Source organism: Gymnoscopelus braueri (assembly GCF_963280865.1).
Source record: "Gymnoscopelus braueri genome assembly, chromosome: 2".
In the NCBI taxonomy this organism is placed as follows: Eukaryota; Metazoa; Chordata; class Actinopteri; order Myctophiformes; family Myctophidae; genus Gymnoscopelus; species Gymnoscopelus braueri.
The window spans coordinates 9,329,687-9,356,921 of record NC_137604.1 but is presented as its reverse complement, the minus strand read 5'-3'; the positions used below and the strand labels follow the sequence as shown (position 1 = coordinate 9,356,921).

The 27,235-nt window shown below is 39.7% G+C and overlaps 3 protein-coding genes across 4 annotated transcripts in view; all 3 read left to right on the top strand.

The window, feature by feature from the left end:
• Positions 1-21,371, top strand: part of LOC308104041 (chemerin-like receptor 1) — a 38,678-nt gene extending 17,307 nt beyond the window's left edge. Inside the window, exon 3 of the transcript XR_013934786.1 lies at positions 21,245-21,371. The gene's annotated coding sequence lies outside the window, so the exon portion shown is untranslated. The remainder of the gene's footprint in view (positions 1-21,244) is intronic.
• The window catches only part of LOC308104057 (chemerin-like receptor 1), a 43,983-nt gene that overhangs the window by 6,923 nt on the left and 9,825 nt on the right, over positions 1-27,235 (top strand). The window contains exon 2 of one of the 2 annotated variants that reach the window (XM_080454324.1): positions 16,583-16,632. The gene's annotated coding sequence lies outside the window, so the exon portion shown is untranslated. Of the gene's footprint in view, positions 1-16,580; positions 16,642-27,235 lie in introns of those variants that run through there. The other variant, XM_080454323.1, reaches the window with a different exon arrangement.
• LOC308093921 (chemerin-like receptor 1) lies at positions 8,425-25,344 on the top strand (the record flags this gene model as incomplete). The annotated part of the gene is made up of 3 exons (XM_080440323.1): positions 8,425-8,552; positions 10,569-10,627; positions 24,376-25,344. Exon 3 carries the CDS (start codon positions 24,379-24,381, stop codon positions 25,342-25,344), a length of 966 nt encoding a protein of 321 aa, XP_080296449.1. The 5' UTR covers positions 8,425-8,552; positions 10,569-10,627; positions 24,376-24,378.

The window sequence follows — 27,235 nt, the reverse complement described above, 5'->3', positions numbered from 1 at the left end:
TCAGGATGGAATATGAAAAATCTGAAAAACTCGTTTCGTTTATTGACTATAGAGATAGTGTGTACCGATTTGTATGATTTTTGGATAAAATCTGTAGCAGTACTGTCAAAAAATATGTTTTGCACAAATCAACCTCCTGGTGGCGCTATAAAAGGCCCATGTGAAAAATGTGGGGCAGAGGTTCTGAATTGGCATCCAGGGAGTGTGTGTGCTCAGTTTGGCTGTGATCAAGCCAACGGTGCCGGAGATTAGCTGTACACAGACAGAATGACGGACGGACACACACACACGGACGGACGGGCGGACGGGCGGACGGACAGGGGGCAAAATATACTCTCTCGCCATGCCTTTCGGCCTGGCGGAGACAATAACGGCTCATAATGTAATAACGGTTCATAATGTAATAAACTAAATGTAATAAAAGCTCATAATGTAATAATCCGCTCATAATGTAATAAAATCCTGAGTGCATAACATAATAACAGATTTTTCATAATGTAATAACGTAATAATGTGTTACATTAAGAACCTTGCGTAGCCGCTCATAACGCAATAACAGTTCATAATGTAATATAACGTCTCAAATGGTTGTTTCCTGGCAAGTATGAGGTTCAGTATCATGGTCAGTATCATGGCCAGTACTATGGTCATTATCATGTCAGTATCATGGTCAATATCATGTCAGTATCATGGTCAGTATAATGTCAGTATCATGGTCAGTATAATGTCAGTATCATTGTCAGTATCATGTCAGTATCATATCAGTATCATGGTCATTATCATGTCAGTATCATGGTCATTATAATGTCAGTATCATGTCAGTAGCATGACAGTATAATGTAAGTATCATGGTCAGTATAATGTCAGTATAATGTCAGTATCATGGTCAGTATAATATCAGTATCATGTCAGTATAATGTCAGTATCATGGTCATTATCATAGTGAGTATCATGTCAGTATCATGCCAGTAGGGCTTGCCCCTCAACTGAGCTCAGAGTTTAAATAAAGGTGACTAGAGGTTAGGGCTGACCCAAATAACTCGAATATTCGAAGCTTCGTTCGATGGCACAAGATTCAAAGTTTTTTTTTTTAAATCGAGTAATCGGACGTTTTTTTTATTTGATTATTTTTTGTACAAATATGTACAAATGCAAAATATAAGGTGCTTACCCGCTTGCCCCAAATGTTAACTAGGTGTCCGGAGTATTTGTGCAATGTATTAGTCCATATTTGTCAATAAAGAAGTGTTTTAATCCCGTCTTTGGACGAACGCCATTTCCCCCCCTCGTTTAATTCCTGTTTACATTGAGTGTAATTCCGGCTTTCACCAGATGCGCCCCGTCACTACCGCCGACAGAATCGGTCACAGACGGGATTTAAACACTTCTTAATTGAAAAATATGGACTAATATATTGCACAAATACTCCGGACACCTAGTTAACATTTGAGGCAAGCGGGTGTAGTAGCTTTGGGGGAGGGTTTATCAATTGAATAATTCCACTATGATCAAACCATTCATTCACTGATCCAAACTGGACTATGGGCTCAATTTAGTGCCAATATTATGTTCTTGCTTGTAAAAAGATTTTGTATTTGTAAACAAATTTTGTATTTGTAAAAAAAATATTTGTATTCGTAAAAATAATTTGTACTCGTAAAAAAAATATTTGTATTCGTAAATAAAAGATTTGTATTCGTAAAAAAAAGATTTGTATTCGTAAAAAAGTTTTGTATTTGTAAGCAAAATATTTTTATTCGGTTTTTGCTATATATATTTTTGTGTGTGTTTGTAACATGTGTTAAACATATTGTAATTGTAGAATTATATTTACAATGAACATTGTGACCAGAAAAAAACAACAGTTTGCTCGCTCGAAGATCTGTTCTACGGATTGCAAAACTTTATTTTTGGCACTCTGCACTTCCGGGTATGAGCCAATCACGTGAGGCCTTTTCCACTACCCAATCATAAAGCTCCATAGGTCTCCATGGCAACATGGCAAACGGGGTTGCCATGTTGCAACCCCAAGAGTTTTAGCTGCAACATAATTCCATTGCTCAGGAAATAAACAACGGATTACAATAATATAACATTCCCTATAATCAGTAACATGTAGGTGATACCTATGTCTATCAAATATGGTTTTATTGAAAGGTAATCAAAGGCTAGATCGAGTTTAGAAAGCAAACAGGTAATGTCAGGGGGCCTCAGTGCGGCTGCAGAGTTTGATTGAGTGTGAGACTAGGACACTCATTATCCCACATGCCATATGTCAAAATGACCGGCTTCACCGGGAATCGTGCGTGTGTATTTTGCTAAGAGATTGGTTACATAGTTTAATTGATATTAATTTATTAGTGCATTAAATTTCCCCATCCACTTTAATGGGAAAATGAAAAAACTCGATTTCAAGTATTTTTTTCTCAGAAACTGTAAGGGCTAGAGTTACAAGGCTTGGAGGGGAGGTTCATAATTTAGTCCGAAATTATCCAAAAACAAAAGTACACCAGTCGGCCTCATGGTGGCGCTATAAAAGCCCCCTTTACGTTTTGGCCTATAACTTTTGAACCGTAGGTCGTAAAATAAAAATCTTTTTTTCCCTAGATTCCTTGGGTCATGACGCAACTCCCCGTATAGGCCACGCACATTTGCGTCAGGATGGATTTTCAGCCATTTTTAATTTTCTTCAAAACACACTTTTAGCTCCTCCTCCCACATATTTTGTCCAAATTTCCCAAAAATAGGTGCACATGATCTCTGGACCCATACGATAAACACCTCCAAACGGAATTTCATTCAATAAATGACTTCCAAAATTAGCGGGAGGGATTTTTACAAAAAAGGCCAAAACTCACGAACGAAACGTCCGGTCAATCCCAAATTTGAATCACATGTCAAGGGTAGTTTACTCAACGAATCCCTAAAAGCATTCCCACTTTGATCCATAGGGGGCGCCACAAATGCACAAAATGTAACCGTTTGATGCAAAAACATGATTCTTTTTGGACCAATCCACTCCATTTAAGCTACACATGATCTCTGATGACATGTGACAATGTAATTGGCTTGCACAATTAGTGGGAGGGGCCTACAAAAAATGTAAAAGCCTGTGACTTAATTTGGACTAATAAATATTTGTTATTTTATAATTCAAACACTTTTATTATTTAATTGATATTTATTGTTAATTAAATCTATTAAAAGATTGTTTAGGAGATATTTTACAGTTCCTGGGAGGATTCTACCTGGCTTTTGTTGTGTATTAATATAATAATAATGATAATTTCTCTACACTTCTAATAGCCTACATGACTCATATATGCTATTTAATGGTAATAGAAGAAATATGCCTACATATATGGCACACACACAGGGCTAAATGCGTATTTGATGTGGCCTGTGTCAAATACATAAATGTGAATGAATACATATTTCTTCTATTACCATTAAATAGCATATATGAGTCATGTAGGCTATTATAAGTGTAGAAAAATATGTAGGCCATATGTATATGCCAGCGCTGTAGTCTAGTTTTTGGCAGGATGTGATTCCCTCCAACACACATAATATACAGTATCTAATAATAATAATAACAATAAAATAATAAAGCATCACTCTTGCACTCTTAAATGGTAATAATACATGTTCTGCATTGAAAATTACAAGCTGATGAACATGTGCTCTCTATTATTCTAGTCTCACTCTGCAGCCGCACTGAGGCGCCCGGACATTACGGACAAAATATGTGGGAGGAGGAGCTAAAAGTGTGTTTTGAAGAAAATTCAAAATGGCGGCAAATGGGCGTGGCCTATATGGGGAGTTGCGTCATGACCCAAGGAATCTAGGGAAAAAAGATTTGTATTTTACGACCTACGGTTCAAAAGTTAAAGGCCAAAACGTAAAGGGGGCTTTTATAGCGCCACCATGAGGCCGACTGGTGTAGTTTTGTTTTTGGATAATTTCTGACTAAATTATGAACCTCCCCCCAAGTCTTGTAACTCTAGCCCTTACAGTTTCTGAAAAAAAAATACTTGAAATCGAGTTTTTTCATTTTCCCATTAAAGTGGATGGGGAAATTTAATGCACTAATAAATTAATATCAATTAAACTATGTAACCAATCTCTTAGCAAAATACACGCGCACAATTCCCGGTGAAGCCGGTCATTTTGACATTTTGGCATGTAGGATAATGAGTGTCCTAGTCTCACACTCAATCAAACTCTGCAGCCGCACTGAGGCCCCCTGACATTACCTGTTTGCTTTCTAAACTCGATCTAGCCTTTGATTGCCTTTCAATAAAACCATATTTGATAGACATAGGTATCACCTACATGTTACTGATTATAGGGAATGTTATATAATTGAATTATGTTGCAGCTAAAACTCTTGGGGTTGCAACATGGCAACCCCGTTTGCCATGTTGCCATGGAGACCTATGGAGCTTTATGATTGGGTAGTGGAAAAGGCCTCACGTGATTGGCTCATACCCGGAAGTGCAGAGTGCCAAAAATAAAGTTTTGCAATCCGTAGAACAGATCTTCGAGCGAGCAAACTGTTGTTTTTTTCTGGTCACAATGTTCATTGTAAATATAATTCTACAATTACAACATGTTTAACACATGTTACAAACACACAAAAAAATATATATAGCAAAAAAGTTTAAAATATTTTTTTTATGGACACATTTTACGAATACAAATCTTTTGCTTACAAATACAACACTTTTTTTTACGAATACAAATATTTTTTTTACGAATACAAATCTTTTATTTACGAATACAAATATTTTTTTTACGAGTACAAATTATTTTTACGAATACAAAATCTTTTTACAAATACAACATAATATTGGCACTAAATTGAGCCCATACTGGACCTCCATTTTTGCTGATGCATATGAACACAACTCTACAAGCATATGAAGAAGGAGCCGTTGACCCCAGAGGTCAAATGCCCCAAACAGCTCTGTTTACACACATCCTGCAGTCTACGTGCCCCGCACGCACACACACGTGCACGCACAGATATACTGATGTACACACAGAGTTTCCTAGACCCACTGGCTAGGATTGACAATGTTGCTGACATGGAACCATGATATCAGGACACAAACTTGGGACAAATTTAACTGGAAATAATGCCATAATTTGCAGTCTGTGACAGTTAGCTGTCACAGGGAGAGCTCTGCTTCCAACCAAATGGCCTGCGACCTATGACCTTGAGATCATCGATCCTCAAGCACTCCTCAAAGAATTGAGGCAGAGTTTGTTTCATACGTTCATAGTTAATTATCCATATTAAACAAGAGGTTATTACGTGTCCTACTGTGTAAGCTTGCTGTTATATTTGTAACATTCAAGTATGATTAAGTACAACTGTTTATCATACTTTCACTTATGCATGAAGGTACATTTATATTGTCATTTGATTATTATTATTCATTATTCATTATATTTCCAATATATTTCCAATATTATTTTTAAATAGGAACCAGATGCGTGACACTAAGTTACAATGGGAGAATATCGATAATATAATGAATAAATCCTTGTAAGAGAATCAACTTTAGGTTGAGTTAATTAGTTGATGTTGTGGGCTCAGATTTCTCTTCTCCCCCCCTTTCTTTCAAACATACCTTCCTGTGTTTCAGCCAATGACAGGGAGAGGATTGAGTTTCACATGGTATTTAGGATGGAGAATAAAAGACCATCTCTTCATGACCAATATCCAGTCCAGTCTAGGTCTCGTCTTGTCTGGTCTTATCTACGTTATCCTCCCCTTTTCTTGTCTTAGTGTCAGTTAGGTGTATTCTTGTTTTGTTCAATTTGAATGGGAACTACAAGATTCATTGACATTTTCAAGTCATTCAATATTGCGTTCATCTACTGCAAAGGAATCAAAGTTGTGCCTTTCAACACAACAGTGGAAAGTCGAAAGTGGACAGTGGAAAGTGGACAGTGGAAAGTGGACAGTGGAAAGTCGAAAGTTTGAAAGTGGAAAGTGGAAAGTCGAGAGAGAAAGTATCACCTACAATCTCTCTTTCGTGAAGAATATAGACTCTAAAGAAGAATAAAAGACGGCTGTTGTTAACAGTGAAGACTTGCTGGCACTTAAGGAGTGTCGAAGAAAGCCAGGCACGCAGGCAGTGAGGCAGGCGAATACCAACAGCCCCAGAACGCTACTTGAGAAGTGACCCCTGTCAAACAGGTCTGTTCCCATCATCTGATGTGCAACGGCAATAGGATTGTATGTGTATTAGGCTTGTTTTCATCAACTTATTGACACCATGAATTTCATTTTGTTTTTTGTTTTTTGTATTTTTTGGGCTCCCCAGTGTCTCTTGTACCCCAAAAAATATTTTTTTTTAACATTCAGTCATTCATTCTCATTTCAGAGATTTTCAGAATGGGCGTGTCTGAACAGGCCATTTCAGAATGTGCAATGCAAGTGATGTCACTTGCATTGCCATTGCATTGATGCTGGCCAGACAGAATTGCTCAGTAGCCCCCCCCTGCCCAAGAGGACGTTTTGGTATTGCAGCTGAAAGTGCTGTATAAGCCAGAGACAATTGACTTGGGATCAGTATATCTGAGTGATGATTTAGGCTCAAACCTTTTGAAAAAGGTTTGAGGGACATACACCATATGATATTAAATATCAAATATTTTTTTTAAATTCATGGTGTAGATCCTTTAACTACTGTCTTTATTTCTTTTCAGCCCTCACCTACCTTCCCCTCTTTCTATCTCTTTCTGTCTAGGAGCTCACAACAATTAGTATACCATTTTTAGCACATAAAGTTCTAATCAGGGACCACAGCAGAAATTACATCTTGTACGGCTGTATTGGAACATTAATATTTCCTATGGCTTATGCATTTGAGTTAATAAACTTCCTTGATTAGAAATAAAACTTGTTTGTTTTTTGTATATTGTTGGATGATCTATGACCCTGCCTCAGCCAAGAATTCAAAATCCTTCAGAGTTTATGAGACTGATCTGTATTAAAAACAGGTAAACTGGTGATATATAATTTCATTGATATTCATGACATTTAATTATAATTAATCACTAAATTACCCCCATACACACTACACGGGTAAGCACCTTATATTTTGCATTTGTACAGTACATGTTTGGCTTTACTGGTGACATTCCAGGGCAAACTGGGGGGGTGGTCGCTAAGACTCTCATAGATACGAAAATAAAAGTCACGACTCGATAAAATACATTTACTACGACTTTTGTGACTGACAAATAAATCCTCTCGAATCTCCAATTGACAAACATAGAAAGTGTTCCGTTGCTCATTTTAATGCAAAAGAACCTGAGCATGCGATTATTGTCAATTACTGCTGGTCTTCCATGTCAACAAATAATTTGATCCTACCCATTACGTGGCATAATTCACTTTCGATTTAAAACTCCAGTGTCTTCCATTATTCCTGGGATTTCATCTTTTGGAAACTTTCCACCTTCCATAACTTCACAGTGGTAAATCCGTGCTGCTTTAAGTCATAAATTAATGAGAGGGGGAACGGAACACAACATACTTAATTGCAAACTGGTGTTGCATGCCGTAAACAGCAGATCTACGAGCTCACAGCGTGTCCTATTCGTGACGCAATGTGAGCTTGTAGATCTGCTATTTACTGCGCACGACACCGACACACAACTAGTATACAGTAGCTGAGGCCATGCAACACTTGGGTGTCGGGTTACATTCAGCGGGTCGTGGAGCTGGAGCAGCATTCTACTACAGCTGATCTTTATGACAGATCGCTTTGGATGGATGCTTTGTAGTTTGGAGATCATTTTGACTACGTTTCAAATTCGGATATCTCAAATGACAGTTCCTACTAGGAGGAATGTCATTATGGATATCCGAAACGTTAGTTTTGACTAGGAAGAACTGAATTATAGATATCTAGTATACATATCCAGTCTAGCTATTAAATGTTAAAACGGCTACTTGTATTTTTTTACGGATTTTAAGATATCTGAAATAGAATTTTGACTAGGAGAAATTAAATTATAGATATCTTGAAATACAATTTATACTAGTAAGAATGTCATTATGGATATCTTTAATTACAATTATGACTAGTGAAAATACAGTTTTGACTAGGAGAAACTTGTTTTTGGATATCTAAAACATATATTACAGATAGGAGCATCGTTCGATTAAATGTTAAAACGGCTTGCCATAAACCGTGTGCGTCCAAGAATCCACTGTGTACCACACACACAAATCTCTTCAGTAAATATACCCCACCGGGGTTAAATCGAGCTCTCTGCCTCTGCCTCCTCATTCCATTCTCCTTATATGGTCAGCCTGACAAGTGGCCATTGCCTGCTCACCCCTGTCAGTCACTCTCACCTGAACAATACACCTATAGACATTCTTTCACCCTTCTTCCTGTAAGTGTTGTTTAGATACAGCCTCTTCACAGAAGTGCATGAGCTGACTGGGTGTCTGCACATGAGCTGCATTTCTCCTCTCTGGACCTTTGCAGTTGTCATTTATTCTGCTAGAAAACACAGCCAAGGTAAGATCAACAACTGCTAATGTACAATGTGTGTGGATAATCCTTGTAAGTGAATAAAAATGCATTTCTGAGTGTAAATACAGACAGCAGGGTTGTGCGCGTTGCCGTTAAAAAGTGACTTGTTTTTTGTTGTCTCCGGCATGGCGAGAGTATGTTTTGCACCCTGTCCGTCTGTGTGTCCGTGCATGTGTAATTCTGTCTGTGTACAGCCAATCTCCGGCACCATTGGCTTGATCGCAACAAAACTGTGCAAACACACTCCCTGGATGCCAGAGCAGAACCTCTGCCTCAAATTTCTCACATGGGCCTTTTATAGCGCCACCAGGAGCCCGATTTGTGCATTTTTTTTTTTTTTACAGTAGGCTACTCCTACAGATTTTGTCCAAAAATCCCGCAAACAGTACACAGTATCTGTATAGTCATTAAACTAAACGGTTCTTTCAGATTTGTCATAATTCTATCCTGATTAGCTAAAATTGTCTTCCAAAGTTTGCAGGAGTAGTCCGATTTGAACAAAATGCCTCAAATCATGAACACAGCGTGCAATTTCCATAATACATAAATACTTAAATTCGTACGTAAATTCGTAAAATGCCTGTATTCAAAATCTTTACCCATGTCAATGAGTAAAGTAGACATAAAATATATATTTACATAGTACCAAAGTAAAACCATTTATATATTTTTGCATTGTGACGCGTTGTGAGCATGCAGATCAGATATCAGTGGTGGAAAAAGTACTCAAATGTTTTATCTAAGTAAAAGTATCAATACTGCAATGTAGAAGTACTCTTTTACAAGTACAAGTATGGAATTCAAAATGTACTTGAGTATAATTACAAAAGTATTGGTATCAAAATGTACTTAAAGTACCAAAAGTAAAAGTACTACAATGTTTGAAAATAGCCGATCTACAAGCTCACAACGCCTCGCGATGCGACGCGTTGTGAGCTTGTAGATCGGCTATTTTCAAATAGCCTAGGTATAAAATAGGCTAAAGTGGTTAATGTATGATTTACAATGTAACAATTTATATCTGCAAAGTAACTAGTAACTAAAGTTTTCAAATAATTGTAGTGGAGTAAAGGTACAATATTTGCCTCTGAGATGTAGTGGAGTAGAAGTAAAAGTATGGACAATTGGAAATACTCCAGTAAGTAAAAATACCTAAAAATTGCACTTTGCAAACTAATTGTTTACATAGTTTACAGAACTGTTCCTGGTGAACGTAAACGACATGCCATCAATGTCATTTCGACTATGCATGCACCTCATGGTACGTTAGCACCTCAAAGGCATTAAAAACAAAACTGCAGACCTCTCAAAAATAAACTGGTCAGGTAATGCAATAATGGGCAATGGGCCTGGTCTTCAAGATAGGCGAGAATACAGGGATACCCATGTACCTGTTAGACTACTTCAATAGCGTAAAAGACACACACAGGCACAACACCAGAAGGAGCCCCATCGATCTCACTGAACCAGTTTTCGGCACAAAAATGAGGTCAAATTCGTTCTGATGCTATGCTGCCAGAATGTGGAATGCCCTACCAACAGGCATACAAAAGTGTGACTCCTACCCTCCTTCAAAACCGCTCTAAAAGAGCACCTACACAGGTGGCTGCAAATTGTAACCGGCCCCTGTAAAAAGTAAAAAGTTTAAGCTTAACACCGGGAATGACCCTCCAATTTTAAATATCTTTCTTTCTTATTACTACTCATATAATGGCTTTTTTGCATATTATTGTATATTATTGTTTGTCTTTAAATGTCTCGATGAATTGAATACACAGGACCTCAATGGAAACCAGTGCTGAGGGCTTATCGGGTTATCCTTTTAGAATAAATTTGCATACATTTGTGCCACCCTGCCTTGTTTATGCAAACTGTTAAGAGGAAATGACAACTCCTTCAGGGATGGCGGGCGATGGCAACGGCCACCTCCTATTCCTAGAGCTCGCATTTAACCTCAAGTTCACTTCTTTTATGGATATTTGTTTCTTTCTCTTTTTGCAGATTAATCCGATTTTAAATCAGCACGCCGATTGCATCTCAACCCACGCTCTGTAGCCTATGTATGTATTTTTGTCAACCTTACATTCATGTTATTAAAGGCATTTTCAAAGATTTTATTTAGTTTTAGGTTGCTCTACTTCACGAATAGCAGATCTACAACACCCACTTGTTTTTCTTCTGATATAGTGCCTCTGAACTCCGGGCCCCAGTGGCCAGTGTGTGTGCATTTCTGAATTAACTTTTTTCCTTGTGAAGTTATATTCCTGTCACGAATAACATCGGTTTGACCAGTATATATATTTTTGCTCTTCCTTTCTCAAGGTCATGGATTACATGGTGGACAACTACTATTCTATAGATTATGACTATACCAATCCTCCTGATTGGAGCTTGGAGGGGACCATCGAGCATCACGAGATCAAACCAATTGATGAGCAACTGGTCAAGTCGCTCAGACTCCTATACGTGTCGGCGTACTCTTTTGCTATACTCGGGCTGCCGCTCAACCTGGCTGTGATCGTGGCCCTTTTCAAATACAAGCCGAAACTGGCCCGATGGACTCAGATCTTCGGCTTGGCGATCACACATCTCATCCGCTGCCTCTTCCTTCCTCTGTCTCTTATCAGAGCTTCCAATTACTTCTCCTGGGAGTTTGGAAACGCCATGTGCAAGCTGGGCTCCTACGTAACGTTTGTCAACATGTTCTCCACCACGCTCAACATAATCCTCTGGAACGTGCGCTGGTGTGTCCCTACGTGCATCCTCCCCAAAAAGGGCGGCAGTACGGTCCTTCTCAGCTGGTTCCTGGGAGCTGGTTTAGCCGTGCCTTCCTTATTTACCATGGAGATGCAGAAAAACGACGGGACGAATGGAACCCTTTGTATCGAGAATTACGAGTTCATCTCACACAAAAACCTATCTTCACTGGTTGTGTTGAAAACAATGACGGTTTCCCGCTTCTTTTTTGGACTTGTGTTACCCATATTTATTATTTCGGTAAGCCGTGTCATCAACCGTAGACCAGAGACTCCACGTAGACCAGAGACTCCAGAGAGAGAGTCACTAGTTTTATGGCCTGTGACCTTCTGCCACTTCATTTGCTGGGCTCCTGTATTGTTGCTCTCGGTTGCTCAAGTCGCAGGCATCAATGTCTCTCCATATGGTTTGCCAGTCTGCACAGTGTTGTCTGTGTTCAACAGCTGTATCTGCCCACTCATCTGTCTCTGGAAGGGAAAGGAGGAAGCTGACACAAGTTCAGACACGAAGGAAGGTTACAGAAGTAGTACATATCAGGACAAGCATGAGAGTTCCTTGTAGTACTTGTACGTGTGCGTGTGCGTGTGCGTGTGCTGACACAAGATCAGACACAAATATGCGCATCCTTTAGTACTGTGTGTGTCTGTCTGTCTGTCTGTCTGTCTGTCTGTCTGTCTGTCTGTCTGTCTGTCTGTCTGTTCGACCGACCGACCGACCGACCGACCGACCGACATACACAAGCTGGGCCTAGCTTTGGGAGAAAATATCTGTGAGAGTCTGGTTGTGCTACACGCATTTACAGGATGTGACACTGTGAGTGCCTTTGCTGGTGGTGGAAAACCGAATGCACTGAGGTTATTGAAGAAAAAACCTGAATTTCAGGTTGTGCACATGACAATATCCTTGATGGAGATTTTCTTTTACCCGAGTGAGGGTGTTTGAAGAATGTACATTTGATTTGCTGTTGCACTGGAGCTTGACATTTGTAAATCCCTTGTGGAATAGGGGTTAACGTGCGCTGTGGTGCAGAACATAGGACCTAACCTAAACCTAACCCTAACCTTAGTGGGGGAACATAGAACCCGGGGAACATAGGGATGACCCCCTAGGGGGAGTCATTAAAAAAGTTGCTTAACTGGGATCCGTTTTCAAAATGTGCCAATATTTGTGCAGGACTGGCTTGATCAATTCGGGAGGTCATGAATATTTGGTAACAGGGGTATTGATTTGTTATCTTTGGCACTAGCTCTAAAAAGATCAGCTCTATTGCCAATTCTCTTGAAGGCAGTATTGAGTTGTGGATCTGTGTAACCCCGTTCTCTGATGATGCTTGTTGAAATCATTCGGAATTTTGCAGATGCGTTTAAGTCTGCGAAACTGGCTGTAAGGCAGGCTATTCTTAAGAGGGAGATGGTGTTGGCTGTGACAGGCTATTACGGTCCGTATGGTATAGTGTAGAAATCAGTGTAAAGTGTGTCATCTTTTTGTGTGATCCATGTATCTAGAAAACTGACCCTATTCTGATCAAAGTGCATAGTGAACTTAAATTGCTCAGATGATTAACGGCAAAATTACAGATCAACAAAACCCTGAATAAGCAGAAAAGTATTTTTGCATGAACCACAGAGCCATTTAATCACAACAAAATCTAAATTATTTCGAAAAAGCCACACTGAGCCATTTAACCACAAACAAATCTTTTTTTTTTTTTTAAAGCCAATCTACAAGATCATATTGCGACACGTTGCTACCTTGTAGATCAGCAATTTTCAAAACGTTTTTTATTTTTATTCCATGCCCAAAATTGGGATACCAAAGTTAAAGTGGTTACCTTCTGAATACACACTAAAATGTGTGTGTAATTCAAATGTGTTATGTTAATAAAAATGATTTGAATATTTGTTTCTCGTTTGCGAATAAAAGTTACTTTTTGCGATTGCAAAAGCCTTCTCTCTCAAAACTATTTTTATTTATTAAAATGTTAAATTAATAAATGAATTGAATAAATGAATTAATGAAACCCTCCCGGATGGCCCCCTTGTGTGGAAGTCCCGTGTATGGGTTCTCATAACCCAGCAACCCTAGGCAAAAATTAATTATGCCAATGCTTGGAGATCAGATATTTTGGGCAGCAGTAGCAGGATTGAGCAAATGTGTGAAACATACCGATGTGTCCACTTGTTGCGCTGAGATAGAAGGGGGAGATGTCTTCAGTTGTACATGTCTTTCAATGTGAGGTTTCTTTCTCTTTTGCTCTCACCGCTTAACGCACGGACAATAGCACCAGGTCTTGGCTCATCTTAAAGGGAATGGCAGCGGGTACTCTGATTGGATTGATTAAAGTAACGCGACAAACGCACCCATGACTAATTCAGGGCAGTTTTACCGTATAGCGCCTTGGTGCAGTAGCACATTACGGTGATGTCTTAAATTAAGTAATAACACCAGGTCTTACCTATGAAGTCCTTAATAGAGCCCACTGTCTCTAAACAAACCACAACCAGTTTCACTTGTCCAGTTCTGCCCTCCTTTGCCTCTGTAGCAAATAGCTCCTCAACATGGACAAACATGTCTGTTGCAAGACTCTTTTTTTTTTTTTTTTTTTTTAATAAAAATATCGCCTATACTTTTTCATTATAATGTAAAAACATATCCTAAAATACACAATTGAATATTAAAAAATGAGTTTGAATCATTTTGGTGACTATAGTGTCAGGATGATGCTCATTAATATGTTGCAGGAAAGTATTTGGGGGTTAGGTAGGTTTATAGATAATTTGGAGGAATTGCTCAAGATAAATGATGTCCCAATAATTTAATCCATCTGAAACGATGTTAGACGCTTCCAATATCTATTTTAGGCCGTGTAAATGTTCTAAAAATGAATGTCTTTCCTAGACTATTATATTTATTTCAAATGCTTCCCATAATGGTCCCAGTATATGTGTTTATTTTCGTCTTTTATTTGGAGTGGTAAAGTTTGTAGAGTTCGCTTAAATGTACCGTACCTCCCTTGGGAGTTGGGTGGGCTCGGGGTTCCAAATATGAAATTGTATTATTGGGCAGCACAACTAAAGTCATTAAAACAATGGTTTGGTGAACCATGTGCATGGGTCAGAATAGAAAATTATGATATGTCACCGCTGGATTTAAATTATGCTTTGTACTTATGCAGAGTGAAGAATCTAAAGAAATTAACAAATAACCTGTGTATACTCCACTCTGTGAAAATATGGGATTCTGTTCATAAGTTTCTGAACTGGAGAAGGCCTCTATCACCCTATGCTCCCATTTGGAAAAACCCCACATTACCTTTTATTTCCATATGGTAGTATATTTAAACAATTGGTGGACAAAGGTATTTCAACTTCCATAAATGTATATAACAGAATTTTGATTTATTTTAGACAGATTCAAGAAAGATTTGATATATCTAACTCACTATATATTTGTTTTCACAACTAAGAAGTTTTATTCAGTCCACACAGCATACACTTGACGAACCAGAACCCTCTACAATGGAGAGGATCCTGAGACAAACAGAAAAAACAGCAAAATGATTGTCTAAATTGTACCATGGTCTGATAGAGGCTTTTCCAGCTAATACTTTGTCTACAAAAGAAAAATCACAACCAGTGTGAAGTGGGCGGTGTGGTCACAGTGGTCATCACAGTGATGGAAGTTCACTTAAAGAAAAGTAATATTTCTGAAGTGGGTGGTGCTATTTATTAACAATAAACAATAAATAAACAATGGTTGGTCCACAATGGGTGATTCACTTTGAAAAAAACATAAACTTGTTTTTTTTAAGTGCATGGTCCTATTTATAGGGTTATGCACATGTGTCATGTGTTTCACTAGCCAATCACAGTCCTGAATAGAGTCAGCCAATAAAGTCAGCCAATCATATTACAGCTAGCATTGAATGTGTAGGGGTTAGGGCTGTACAATGGTGGCCAATCACGGTGCAGGGTTAGGGGGGTACAATGGTGGCCAGTGATTTGCATTGAATGTGTAGGGGTTAGGGGTGTAGGGGGGTACAATGGTGGCCAATCACAGTGCAGCGAATGTCGATGTCCAAACCTCACATAGCCTATAGGGGCGGTTGCACCGCCCAAAAATGGGAGACAGATTTGAGAGAGGGCATCAATGAGGAGGAGTGGGTAAAGATATGGTCAAGCAAAAATTCTGAATCATATCATTGGAGACATAAACTTTTGCAATTTAAGATCCTAAACAGAACATATTATACTCCAGTGAAATGTAACTCTATTCATCCAGAAATGTCCTTTTTGTGTTGGAGAAATAAGGGAAAAATGGGTCTTTCTTACAGACTTGTCCCGTTTTGGGAGGATACATGTTCCTTTATGTTATATTGTCTTGACCTTAGGCTGATACCCTCCCCTCGTCTCTGTCTGATCGGTAATTTCAAACATGGTGACAGTTATCAAAGAAAATTGAGCAACCTTGCATTCATCGCTGCCAACAAATGTATTGCTGTAAATTGGAAAGCCCCTTCCCCCCCAACACTGGCCCAATGGCAGACAGAAATATCAAGTTATATACCTCTAGATTACTTGCATTACAAAATTAAGGTTGGTGATAAAATGATAAAATATGGACTCCGTACATTATTCTCAGATGGACTAATGTGAGAACAAGACCCTAGAAGGTGTTAGAAAGGAAGCTGTGTCCGTAAAACCTAGCAATGTGTTTGTTTTTGCCGTCTTTCTTTATGTTATTGTAATGTTTTGTTTTTAATTTGGTGTTGTTTTTTTGTATCGTCTGTTACACTGTATTGTCTCTAAAATGAATACAAAAAACAAAAAAACAACAAAAAAAACAGATTTGTGGTAATGTATGTTGTGATGCAATTATGTACGGGACATGATTGCATCATATGAGGACAACAAAATGTCAAAAAGTAAAGTTGATTTATGTCAGTTAAGACGCTCTCGTGGCTCAAGTTCGCATGAGACGGCGCACCTCCGTCGCGGTCCAATTTTATACAAAACACCTACTGATTGAATACACAGGACCTTAATGGAAAACAGCGCTGAGGGCTATCGGGTTATCCTTGTAGAATTAATTTGTATAAATTTGTGCCACCGTGCCTTGTTTTTGCAAACTGTTAAGAGGAAATGACAACTCCTTCAGGGATGGCAGGCGATGGCAACGGCCACCTCCTATTCCTAGAGCTCGCATTTAACCTCAAGTTCACTTCTTTTATGGATATTTGTTTCTTTCTCTTTTTGCAGATTAATCCGATTTTAAATCAGCACGCCGATTGCATCTCAACCCACGCTCTGTAGCCTATGTATGTATTTTTGTCAACCTTACATTCATGTTAGTAAAGGCATTTTCAAAGATTTTATTTAGTTTTAGGTTGCTCTACTTCACGAATAGCAGATCTACAACACCCACTTGTTTTTCTGATATAGTGCCTCTGAACTCCGGGCCCCAGTGGCCAGTGTGTGTCCATTTCTAAATTAACTTTTTTCCTTGTGAAGTTATATTCCTGTCACGAATAACATCGGTTTGACCAGTATATATATTTTTGCTCTTCCTTTCTCAAGGTCATGGATTACATGGCGGACAACTACGATACTAGTATAGATTATAACTATACCAATCCTCCTGATTGGAACTTGGAGGGGACCATCGATCATCCAAATCAAGAGATCAAATCGACTGATGAGCAACTGGTCAAGTCGCTCAGACTCCTATACGTGTCGGCGTACTCTTTCACTCTACTCGGGCTGCCGCTCAACCTGGCTGTGATCGTGGCCCTTTTCAAATACAAACCGAAACTGGCCCGATGGACACAGATCCTCGGCTTGGCGATCACACATCTCATCCGCTGCCTCTTCCTTCCTCTGTCTCTGATCAGAGCTTCCAATTACTTCAACTGGGAGTTTGGAAACGCCATGTGCAAGCTGGGCTCCTACGTCACGTTTGTCAACATGTTCTCCACCACGCTCATCATAATCCTCTGGAACGTCCGCTGGTGTGTCCCTACGTGCGTCCTCCCCAAAAGGGGCGGCAGTACGGTCCTTCTCAGCTGGTTCCTTGGAGCTGGTTTAGCCGTGCCTTCCTTATTTACCATGGAGATGCAGAAAAACGACGGGACGAATGGAACCCTTTGTATCGAGAATTACGATATCATCTCACAGAAAAGCCTATCTTCACTGGTTGTGGTGAAAACAGTGATGGTTTCCCGCCTCTTTTTTGGACTTGTGTTACCCACATTTATTATTTCGGTAAGCCGCGTCATCAACCGTAGACCAGAGACTCCACGTAGACCAGAGACTCCAGAGAGAGAGTCACTAGTTTTATGGCCTGTGACCTTCTGCCACTTCATTTGCTGGGCTCCTGTATTGTTGCTCTCGGTTGCTCAAGTCGCAAATATCTATGTCTCTCCATATGGTTTCCCAGTCTGCACAGTGTTGTCTGTGTTCAACAGCTGTATCTGCCCACTCATCTGTCTCTGGAAGGGAAAAAGGGAAGCTGACACTGACACAAGATCAGACACAATTCCCAATTCTGTTGAGTTTTGGATCTGATGAAGCTTGTTGAAATCATTCAGATTTTTCTTTGATCCATGTATCTAGAAAACTGACCATATTCTTTTTTATAATTTTTATCCCTTGATTTTGTAACCCTTTTTTCACCCGGTGCCAATTTGCTAAGTGATCCTGGGCACTACACTCCCCCCACCAGCCTAGGGAGGCCAGGGCCGAGCTCATGCCTCCTTCAATGCATGAGAGCCAACTGACCTTCTTGTCACCTGACAGGGGGGAGTTTCCCTGGTTGGACGTAGCGCGTGGAAGGAACACGTTATTCCAACCAGTTCCCTTCCCCTCCATCAGGCGCCCCGGCTGACCAGGGGGAGGCAGTATAGTGACCAGGATTAATAAATGTTTTTTTGAGGGTATTAACTACCCTAGGAGACACGGGGAGAACATGCAAACTCAACACAGAAAAAAAACCTGACCCTATTCTGATCAAAGTGCATAGTGAACTTAACATGCTCAGATGTTTAAAGGCAAAATTACGGATCAACAAAACCCTGAATAAGCAGAAAAGTATTTCTGCATTAACCACTGAGCCATTTAACCACAAACAAATCTAAATAATTTAAAAAAAAAAGCCAATCTACAAGATCATATTGCAACACTTTGTTACCTTGTAGATCAGCTATTTTCATACCAAAGTTAAAGTGGTTACCTATTCTGAATACACACTAAAATGTGTGTGTAATTAGTGTGGTTTGTACTTTTCTAAGAGATACGTTGTATAGTTTAATTGATATTGATTTATTAGTGCATTACATTTTATCCCCCCCACCCCCCCCCCCCCCCCCAACACTGGCCCAATGGCAGAATATCAAGTTATATACCTCTAGATTACTTGCATTACAAAATCAAGGGAAAGTTGGACATTTATGATAAAAAAAAAAAAAGACTCCATACATATTCTCAGATGGACTGATGTGAGAACAAGACCCTATAAGATGTTAGAAAGGAAGCTGTTTCCGTAAAACCTAGCAATGTGTTTGTTTTTGGCATCTTTCTTTATGTTATTGTAATGTTTTGTTTTTAATTTGGTGGTGTTTTTTTGTATCGTCTGTTACACTGTACTGTCTCTAAAATAAAATAAAAAACGAATACATTTGTTGCAGGAGATTTGTGGTAACGTATGTTGTGATGCAATTATGTACAGGACATGATTGCATCATATGAGGACAACAAAATGTCAAAAAGTTAAGTTGATTTATGTACGTTGAGAGAAAGTGTCCAATAATACCAATAATGACCTTGATAACGCTCCACAATCATAACCCATGGAAACCCTTGATCCACAGCCTCACCATCAGACCTCCTCCTCACCTCTGATCAAAGTAAGGAACCTTTGTATTAAGAATGATGCAGGAGCACAAAGTACCAACGAACTGGCCAGATGTATGGAGAACCGGGATGACTGGAAGCGACAATGGAGGGCTCGCCTGAGGACGACTTAGATAGAGAGAGAGAGAGACGTGTCGTAGTTGAGAGCCTAGTCCGCTAAGCAGAACTTTTAATTGACTCAATGATAAAAGTTGCAACACACAACGCTAAAATAATGGCAGCACATCATAGATTGTTGAATTAAATAAAGTCGACATGGCCTGTGGAAAAAGTTATAACGAGGGAAGTTCAAATACTTAGGCACTGACTTTCTGTCAGAGTTTCGCAGCACAAACTTCTGCGAAGGGAGAAATGTGGGAGGATGTTGTTGTTGCCTGGGGGAGGGGGGGGGGTTAAGGAAGTTATCAAGCTGTCACTCAGACTCTGAGTGACTAATGGAGAGGCGTCATACATCTTTCAGTGTAGGACCCGCCTTCTGACCTTTTCACCCCACCAATCAGACTATTGATTGATTGGTGTTTTGTCGTTATTCTGTGGGTTGATGAAAGTTGGGGCAAAAGTTCACCCCAAAACATGATTTACGATTCTTTTTTTTACGGTAAATGACTCGGACGGTGATGAGTCGGCTCAAGCGAACTTCGCAACGTTCAGCAGGGCAACTCGCTCGTGCCTCTCGTGGCTCAAGTTCGCATGAGACGGCGGCGCACCTCCGTCGCGGTCCAACTTTATACAATGCACCTACTGAGCTCCGTCGGTAGGTCAGGTCAGTATCTCACCTACTTAGACCAATCAATAGTCTGATTAAACGTGATTCAGTGCATTGACAGCATCCGAAATGGTTGGCAATAGGCCTACTAAAAATCTATCTCCTGCAACACATGTAATGAGCATGTTACTTTACGAGTCACCAAAGTTATTCAAACAAACGTACTACATCATAGATTGTTGAATTAAATAAAGTCGACATAGGCCTATGTGGAAAAGTTATAACGAGGGAAGTTAAAATACTTAGGCACTGACTTTCTGTCAGAGTTTCGCAGCACAAACTTCTGCGAAGGGAGAAATGTGGAGGATGTTGTTGTTGCCTGGGGGAGGGGGGGTTAAGGAAGTTATCAAGCTGTCACTCAGACTCTGAGTGACTGATGGAGAGGTGTCATACATCTTTCAGTGTAGGACCCGCCTTCTGACCTTTCACCCCTCACCTGCCTGTTTGCTTTCATAGGAGAAATAGCCCTTCTCTTATTTAAATATCGGTCTTGCTGAACCACAGTTGCTCTCCACCCTGCTCTCATTCAATACAATGTCTGTAGGTTAGGTCACTTTGTTTTCTCATCCCGATAAGTCTGAAAACGTTTTAGTTGAGCATGGCAGTTTCCATGTTTGAAAGGCACGAAAATAGTGAAGGCACGGAAATAGCAAATTATGTTTGTCAGCACACTTTTATAAATACGCAGCAGAAGAAGGAAATATAAACATTTTTCAGACATGTGGGTGTGAAGTGTGGTTTACATTAAAGGACATTATGCAAGTATCACTCAAAAGTGTGAATTTGCTACAGTACGTTCTGTTGACAGGCTTTCTTAACAGGTTAAACTCTCACAATTATTATCTATGAATCATTATCATTCATATTTGTAATTACTATGAAGTATGTACACTTTTACTAGACTGGGCCTATATTGTTTAACTTATCTGTTGCCTAAATTGCTACGGTCCTCCACACAGTGGGGGTTGGGGGTATAGTTGGGTAGTCTTTCTGACAATTTATATATTTGTAAGACAGCAACGTTTTTGTGATATGTACAGTATGTAAATAACCTAAAGATTAGGTTATTTACATCAACGTTATTGTGATATGTATGTAAATAACCTAAAGATTTAATACCATGTTTACATACACAGCTTCTAAGGAAATGTATTATGGAATTCAACTAATAAAATTGTGTGTGTGTAATGCAAAGGATAACTTTTATTTTACCATTACATACATGAATATCACCTTTGCAGGTGCAGCAGTTCATGCAAAGCACCTCTATGGCTTGCAGAATCACTAATTCATTCATTATTTTTTGGAGTGGGACAAATCGAATAGGACAATCATGCAGGTTCCACCCCCAGTTCATGTAGTCCGTAAGCTAGGACCCCAAATGTACCATCTAGGGGGAATAATTCTCATAGTGACTGACTGACTGACTGACTGACTGACTGACTGACTGACAGCTAGGGGTAAAAACACAACGTTCATCTAAATCCATTGAATTGAACTAATACAGTGAGTGTGATAAATGCAATAGTGTGAAAGTCAACAGCACTTGCAAAAAGTTGATCTGTTTTTATTAAACGGTCTTTGTCACCCTCATGTGGACAAAATGAATACATACAAGTGGAAATCGGCAATAACTCCTGCGTTCACTCAGTTTATACAATATTAAAAACCAGATGACACAATGTGATGCTAGTTTCTACAATATAAGCATACAATCCGGTGGTGGAAAGTGACTAAATACATTTACTCAGGTACTGTACTTGAGTACAATGTTGAGGTACTTTTACTTCAGAGTATTTCCATTTTTCAATAATTGTACTCCACTACATCTCAGAGGCAAATATTGTACTTCCACTTCAATTATTGGAAAACTTAAGTGACTAGTTAGTAGTTACTTTGTTGATTTTATTATTATTACAAAACATACATTAACCACTTCAGCCTTATATCTATACTGTACTTCGGCTATTTGAAAATAGCCAATGTACTGTACACCACCAAATCTCACTCCGACAGCTAGCAGCCCTCCTGCATCAGTTGTCTGAGGTCACTCGCATATACTCGCCTAACATTGACTTTAATTCTCATTGTCTGACCACACGTTTTTGCCATCTCCATATTTTAATTCATTAATTGTCTCCGCCAGGCCGAAAGGCATGGCGAGAGAGTATGTTTTACCCCCTGTCCGTCCGTCCGTCCGTGTGTGTGTGTGTGTGTGTGTGTGTGTGTGTGTGTCCTGTCCGTGTGTTAGCAGCTAATCTCCGGCACCGTTGGCCCGCTTGCTGCAAAACTGTGCACACACACTCCCTGGATGCCAATTCAGAATCTCTGCCTCAATTTTTTCACATGGGCCTGTTATAGCGCCACCTGGAGAACGATTTGTGCAAAACAATTTTTTTTTACATTACTCTTACATATTTTATCCAAACGTCATGCAAATCGGTACACAGTATCTCTATAGTCATGTGATCAACACGAATCTGTCCGATTTCCCATATTCCATCCTCATTGGCTAAGGTTCGCTTCCAAAATTTGCAGGATTGGTCAGTTTTGAACAAAATGCCTCAAATCATGAACGCAGCTTACGATTTCCGTGAAATTTCACAAACACATTCCCACTAGGCCAAGGAAGAAATGCCACCCTTTTCACATTGGCCTGTTATAGCGCCACCAGCAGGTCTAATGTAGCAAAACACATTTTTGGAACAAAATGCCTCAAATCATGAATGCAGTGTCCCATTGCCGTGAACGACCTAAGAATAAATGGCACCCTTTTCACATTGGCCTGTTATAGCGCCACCAGGAGGCCACAATAACGTGCCTGACCTGGCGGAGACCTGTGCTCCGAGGAGCACTTTTTCTAGTTTTATTTTGTAATTGTACTCTGATTCACATTCCTTGTCAATCTGTAATAGATTTGGACTGTGTCTATAATTGCAACCTCGGCTACATTGAAAATGAGGGATTGTACTCCGAGTTTAAATAAAGGTGACGATGAGAATGTTTGAGAACCACTGTCTTGAATAGCTCTCTAATTGGAGGAAATCCAAGTCCCTCCTTCCTGTAAGTGTTGTTTAGATACAGCGTCTTCACAGAAGTGTTTGAGCTGACTGCCTGCACATGAGCTGCATTTCTCCTCTCTGGACCTTTACAGTTGTCATTTATTCTGCTAGAAAACACAGCCAAGGTAAGAACAACAACTGCTAATGTACAATGTGTGTGGCTAAAACATTATAGTTTTAAAGAAAACTGTAATCTCCAGCACCCTGCTGTTTGCAATAAAGTCTGTTTCATGCAGAGTGGAGGAAGTACTCAGATGTTTTTTCTAAGTAAAAGTAGCAATACCATAACACATAAATACTTACGCGTAAAATGCCAAGTAAGTAAAAAATTTAAAAAAAATTAAAAAACATTTATATCTGATCTAACATGTTGCATTGTGATGCGTTGTGAGCATGCAGATCAGCTGTTATCAAATGGACGAAGTATAAAATAGGGCTTAATTGATTCATCTACAAAGCTTTCTTCACTTCGTGACACGCTGCGCACTTGTACATCTGCAACTTGTTTATGGCCAACGTAAAAATGGATAATGTGGTTATAATATTGTAATGCTGTATTAACACATTTAGTGGTCAAAGTGGGCAACAATGTCATCACAAGGAAAGATGAAATTACCTACCTGGGTTGTATCTTAGAGGCCAACGTCTCAAGTGAAATAATTGCAACAAAAGTAATCAGAAAAGTCAACCAAAGAACACGTTTTCTATTCAGGATCTCCTCGCTGGTCAGTAGGAACACACTGAGGATATTAGCAGGAGCACTCATCCAATGTCATTTCGACTATGCATGCACCTCAAAGGCATTAAAAACAAAACTGCAGACCTCTCAAAACAAACTGGGCAGGTTACTACTAGGCCTTACACCCAGAACTCACATAACCCATGCTCATTATGCTATAGTATGGGATGGCTCAGGGTATTGGACAGATTTAACTTATGGGCCTGGTCTTCAAGATAGGCGAGAATACAGGGATACCCATATACCTGTCAGACTACTTCAATAGCATAAAAGACACACACAGGCATTACACCAGAAGGAGACCCACTGATTTTATTTAGTTTTAGGTTGTTCTATTTCACCAATAGCAGATCTACAACAACCACTTGTTTTTCTTCTGATATAGTGCCTCTGAACTCCTGGCCACAGTGGCCAGTGTGTTTCCATTTCTGAATTAACTTTATAAGTTATATTCCTGTCATGAATAACATCGGTATGACCAGTATATATTATTTTACATGTGACAGTGAGTTGTGGCTTTGTATGAGTCCATAAATGTGTAGCACTAATATAAAATATATGTTCTTCCTTTCTCCAGGTCATGGATTACATGGCGGACAACTACTCTACTCTTGATTATGACTATACCAATCCTCCTGAGATCACTTGGAGCGTGGAGGAGACCATCAATCCAAATCAAGCGATCAAATCAAATGATCAACTGACCAAGTTGCTCAGACTCCTGTACGTGTCGGCGTACTCTTTCGCTCTACTCGGGCTGCCGCTCAACCTGGCTGTGATCGTGGCCCTTTTCAAATACAAGCCGAAACTGGCCCGATGGACACAGATCCTTGGCTTGGCGATCACACATCTCATCCGCTGCCTCTTCCTTCCTCTGTATCTGATCAGCGCTTTCAATTACTTCTCCTGGGAGTTTGGAAGCTCCATGTGCAAGCTGGGCTCCTACGTCACATTTGTCAACATGTTCTCCACCACGCTCATCATAACCTTCTGGAACGTGCGCTGGTGTGTCCCTAAGTGCTGCCTCCCCGATGTGTCTGGCAGTACGGTCCTTCTCAGCTGGTTCCTGGGAGCTGTTTTAGCCGTGCCTTCCTTACTGTCCAGGGAGCTGCAGAAAAACGACGGGACAAATGGAACCGCTTGTATCGAGAATTACGATTTCATCGAACAGAAAAGCCCATCTCCACTGGCTGTGAAGAAAGCTGTGATGGTTTCCCGCATCCTTTTTGGACTTGTGATGTTTCCCATCATTATTATTTGGATAAGCTGCATCATCAAAAGCAGTAGACCAGAGACCCCAGTTTTATGGCCTGTGACCATCAGCCACTTCATTTGCTGGGCTCCTGTATTGTTGCTCTCGGTTGTGCAAGTCACAGGCAACAATGTCTTTTCGTATGGTTTGCCAGTCTGTACAGTGTTGTCTGTGTTCAACAGCTGTATCTGTCCACTCGTCTGTCTCTGGAAGAGAAAAAGGGAAGCTGACACTGACACAAGATCAGACACAATTCCCAATTCTCTTGACGGCAGTATTGAGTTGATGATCTGATGAAGCTTGTTGCAGATGCGTTTAAGTCTGCAAAACTGGCTGTAAGGCAGGCTATTCTTAATTAAGAGGGAGATGGTGTTGGCTGTGACAGGCTATTACGGTCCGTATGGTATAGTGTAGAAATCAGTGTAAAGTGTGTCATCTTTTTGTGTGATCCATGTATCTAGAAAACTGACCCTATTCTGATCAAAGTGCATAGTGAACTTAAATTGCTCAGATGATTAACGGCAAAATTACGGATCAACAAAACCCTGAATACACAGAAAAGTATTTCTGCTTTAACCACAGAGCCATTTAATCACAAAAAAATCTAAATCGTTTCGGGAAAAAAGCCACACTGAGCCATTTAACCACAAACAAATCTAAATTATAAAAAAAAGCCAATCTACAAGATCATATTGCGACACGTTGTTACCTTGTAGATCAGCAATTTTCAAAACTTTTTTTATTTGTATTCCATGCCCAAAATTGGGAAACAAAAGTTAAAGTGGTTACCTATTCTGAATACACACTAAAATGTGTGTGTAGTTCAAATGTGTTATACTAATAAAAATACAATTTGAATAATCGTTTCTCGTTTGCGAATGAAAGTTTTTTTTTGCGATTGCAAAAGCCTTCTCTCTCAAAACTCTTCTCTTTCCTGATTATTTTCTCATCTCTCTGAAAGATGTAAGACACCTCTCCATTGTTCACTCGGAGTCTGAGTGACAGCCCCCCCCACCCCCCCCCTCCTTACGTAGCTTATTGCATGCAGGGACGGAGGTGCGTTACAGCTATCTCACTGTTCAGTTATGGATTGTGACCAGGAATCATCTCCATGGCAGCTTGTGATGGACATTTTCATTGATATTACATTTTTGCCACGGACATGCAAAATAATCATCTTACCAAAAACACAGTGGCCTAGCCCTAAATGTATACTAATGGACTCCTAATATGTCATAGGGTCTATTCCAATGTGCTGCACATTTCAAAATAATAGTATTTTTGCATTAACTACTGAGCCACTTAACGACAACAAAAAAAATCCTAATTCTTTTGGATAATGATAATTGAATCTAATCAGTACAGACAGTGCTTCCATCGCAAAAGAGTAGCCATCACTATTAAATACATTGGCTGGCTTTTCAAAGGACAGTGTTACATTTTTTCACACAGACCTATAAAGGGTGTTCAATAGCATTGATTTATGAAAAGAAAAAAACAATCTGAAAATGGAGTTGGCTGGTACCCGCCCCGATATGTTAATTAAAGGCGCAATGCGTTATCTGGTATTATGAACCTGTCAGACCACGTCTTAGTGCTCAGACCACGTCTTAGTCCAAAAAGAAATGTTATGTTGGAAGGACACCGGTAACATCGGCCACGACGGGCGCGCTGAGCACGTGCATGCATATATATAGAAAGCAGCAAGAGGTTCACATTTAACTATAGCCGTACTCAGTCAATTCTGAACCGATTCTTAAAAAATGTAATTCTCTATAATCTGTGAAGGGTCTACTTTCATTAGGTGTCATGATTGTATTGTCTCTCCATCAAACGACATCAAGCGAAAAGGAAACATCAGACGGTCCTTCTTCTCTCATACTCCACTCTCCAATCAGCAATGGAATAGAAGAACCGTAGTCCTAAAAAACCCTCGCCCCGGGTCTAATCCGGTGGCTTCTCAAATTCTCGTCAATGAGTCTTGCAGAAATAGTATGAATACTATTATGGGGATATAATCTTATAGGCTACATAACAAATGGGAAATTACCAAAATAAATATAATAGCAGATGCCTTTACTGTATTATGTAATATGGGTGGCTATTTTTATTTATTAAAAACTTAAATGAATTAATGAAACCCTCCCGGATGGCCCCCTTGTGTGGAAGTCCCGTGTATGGGTTC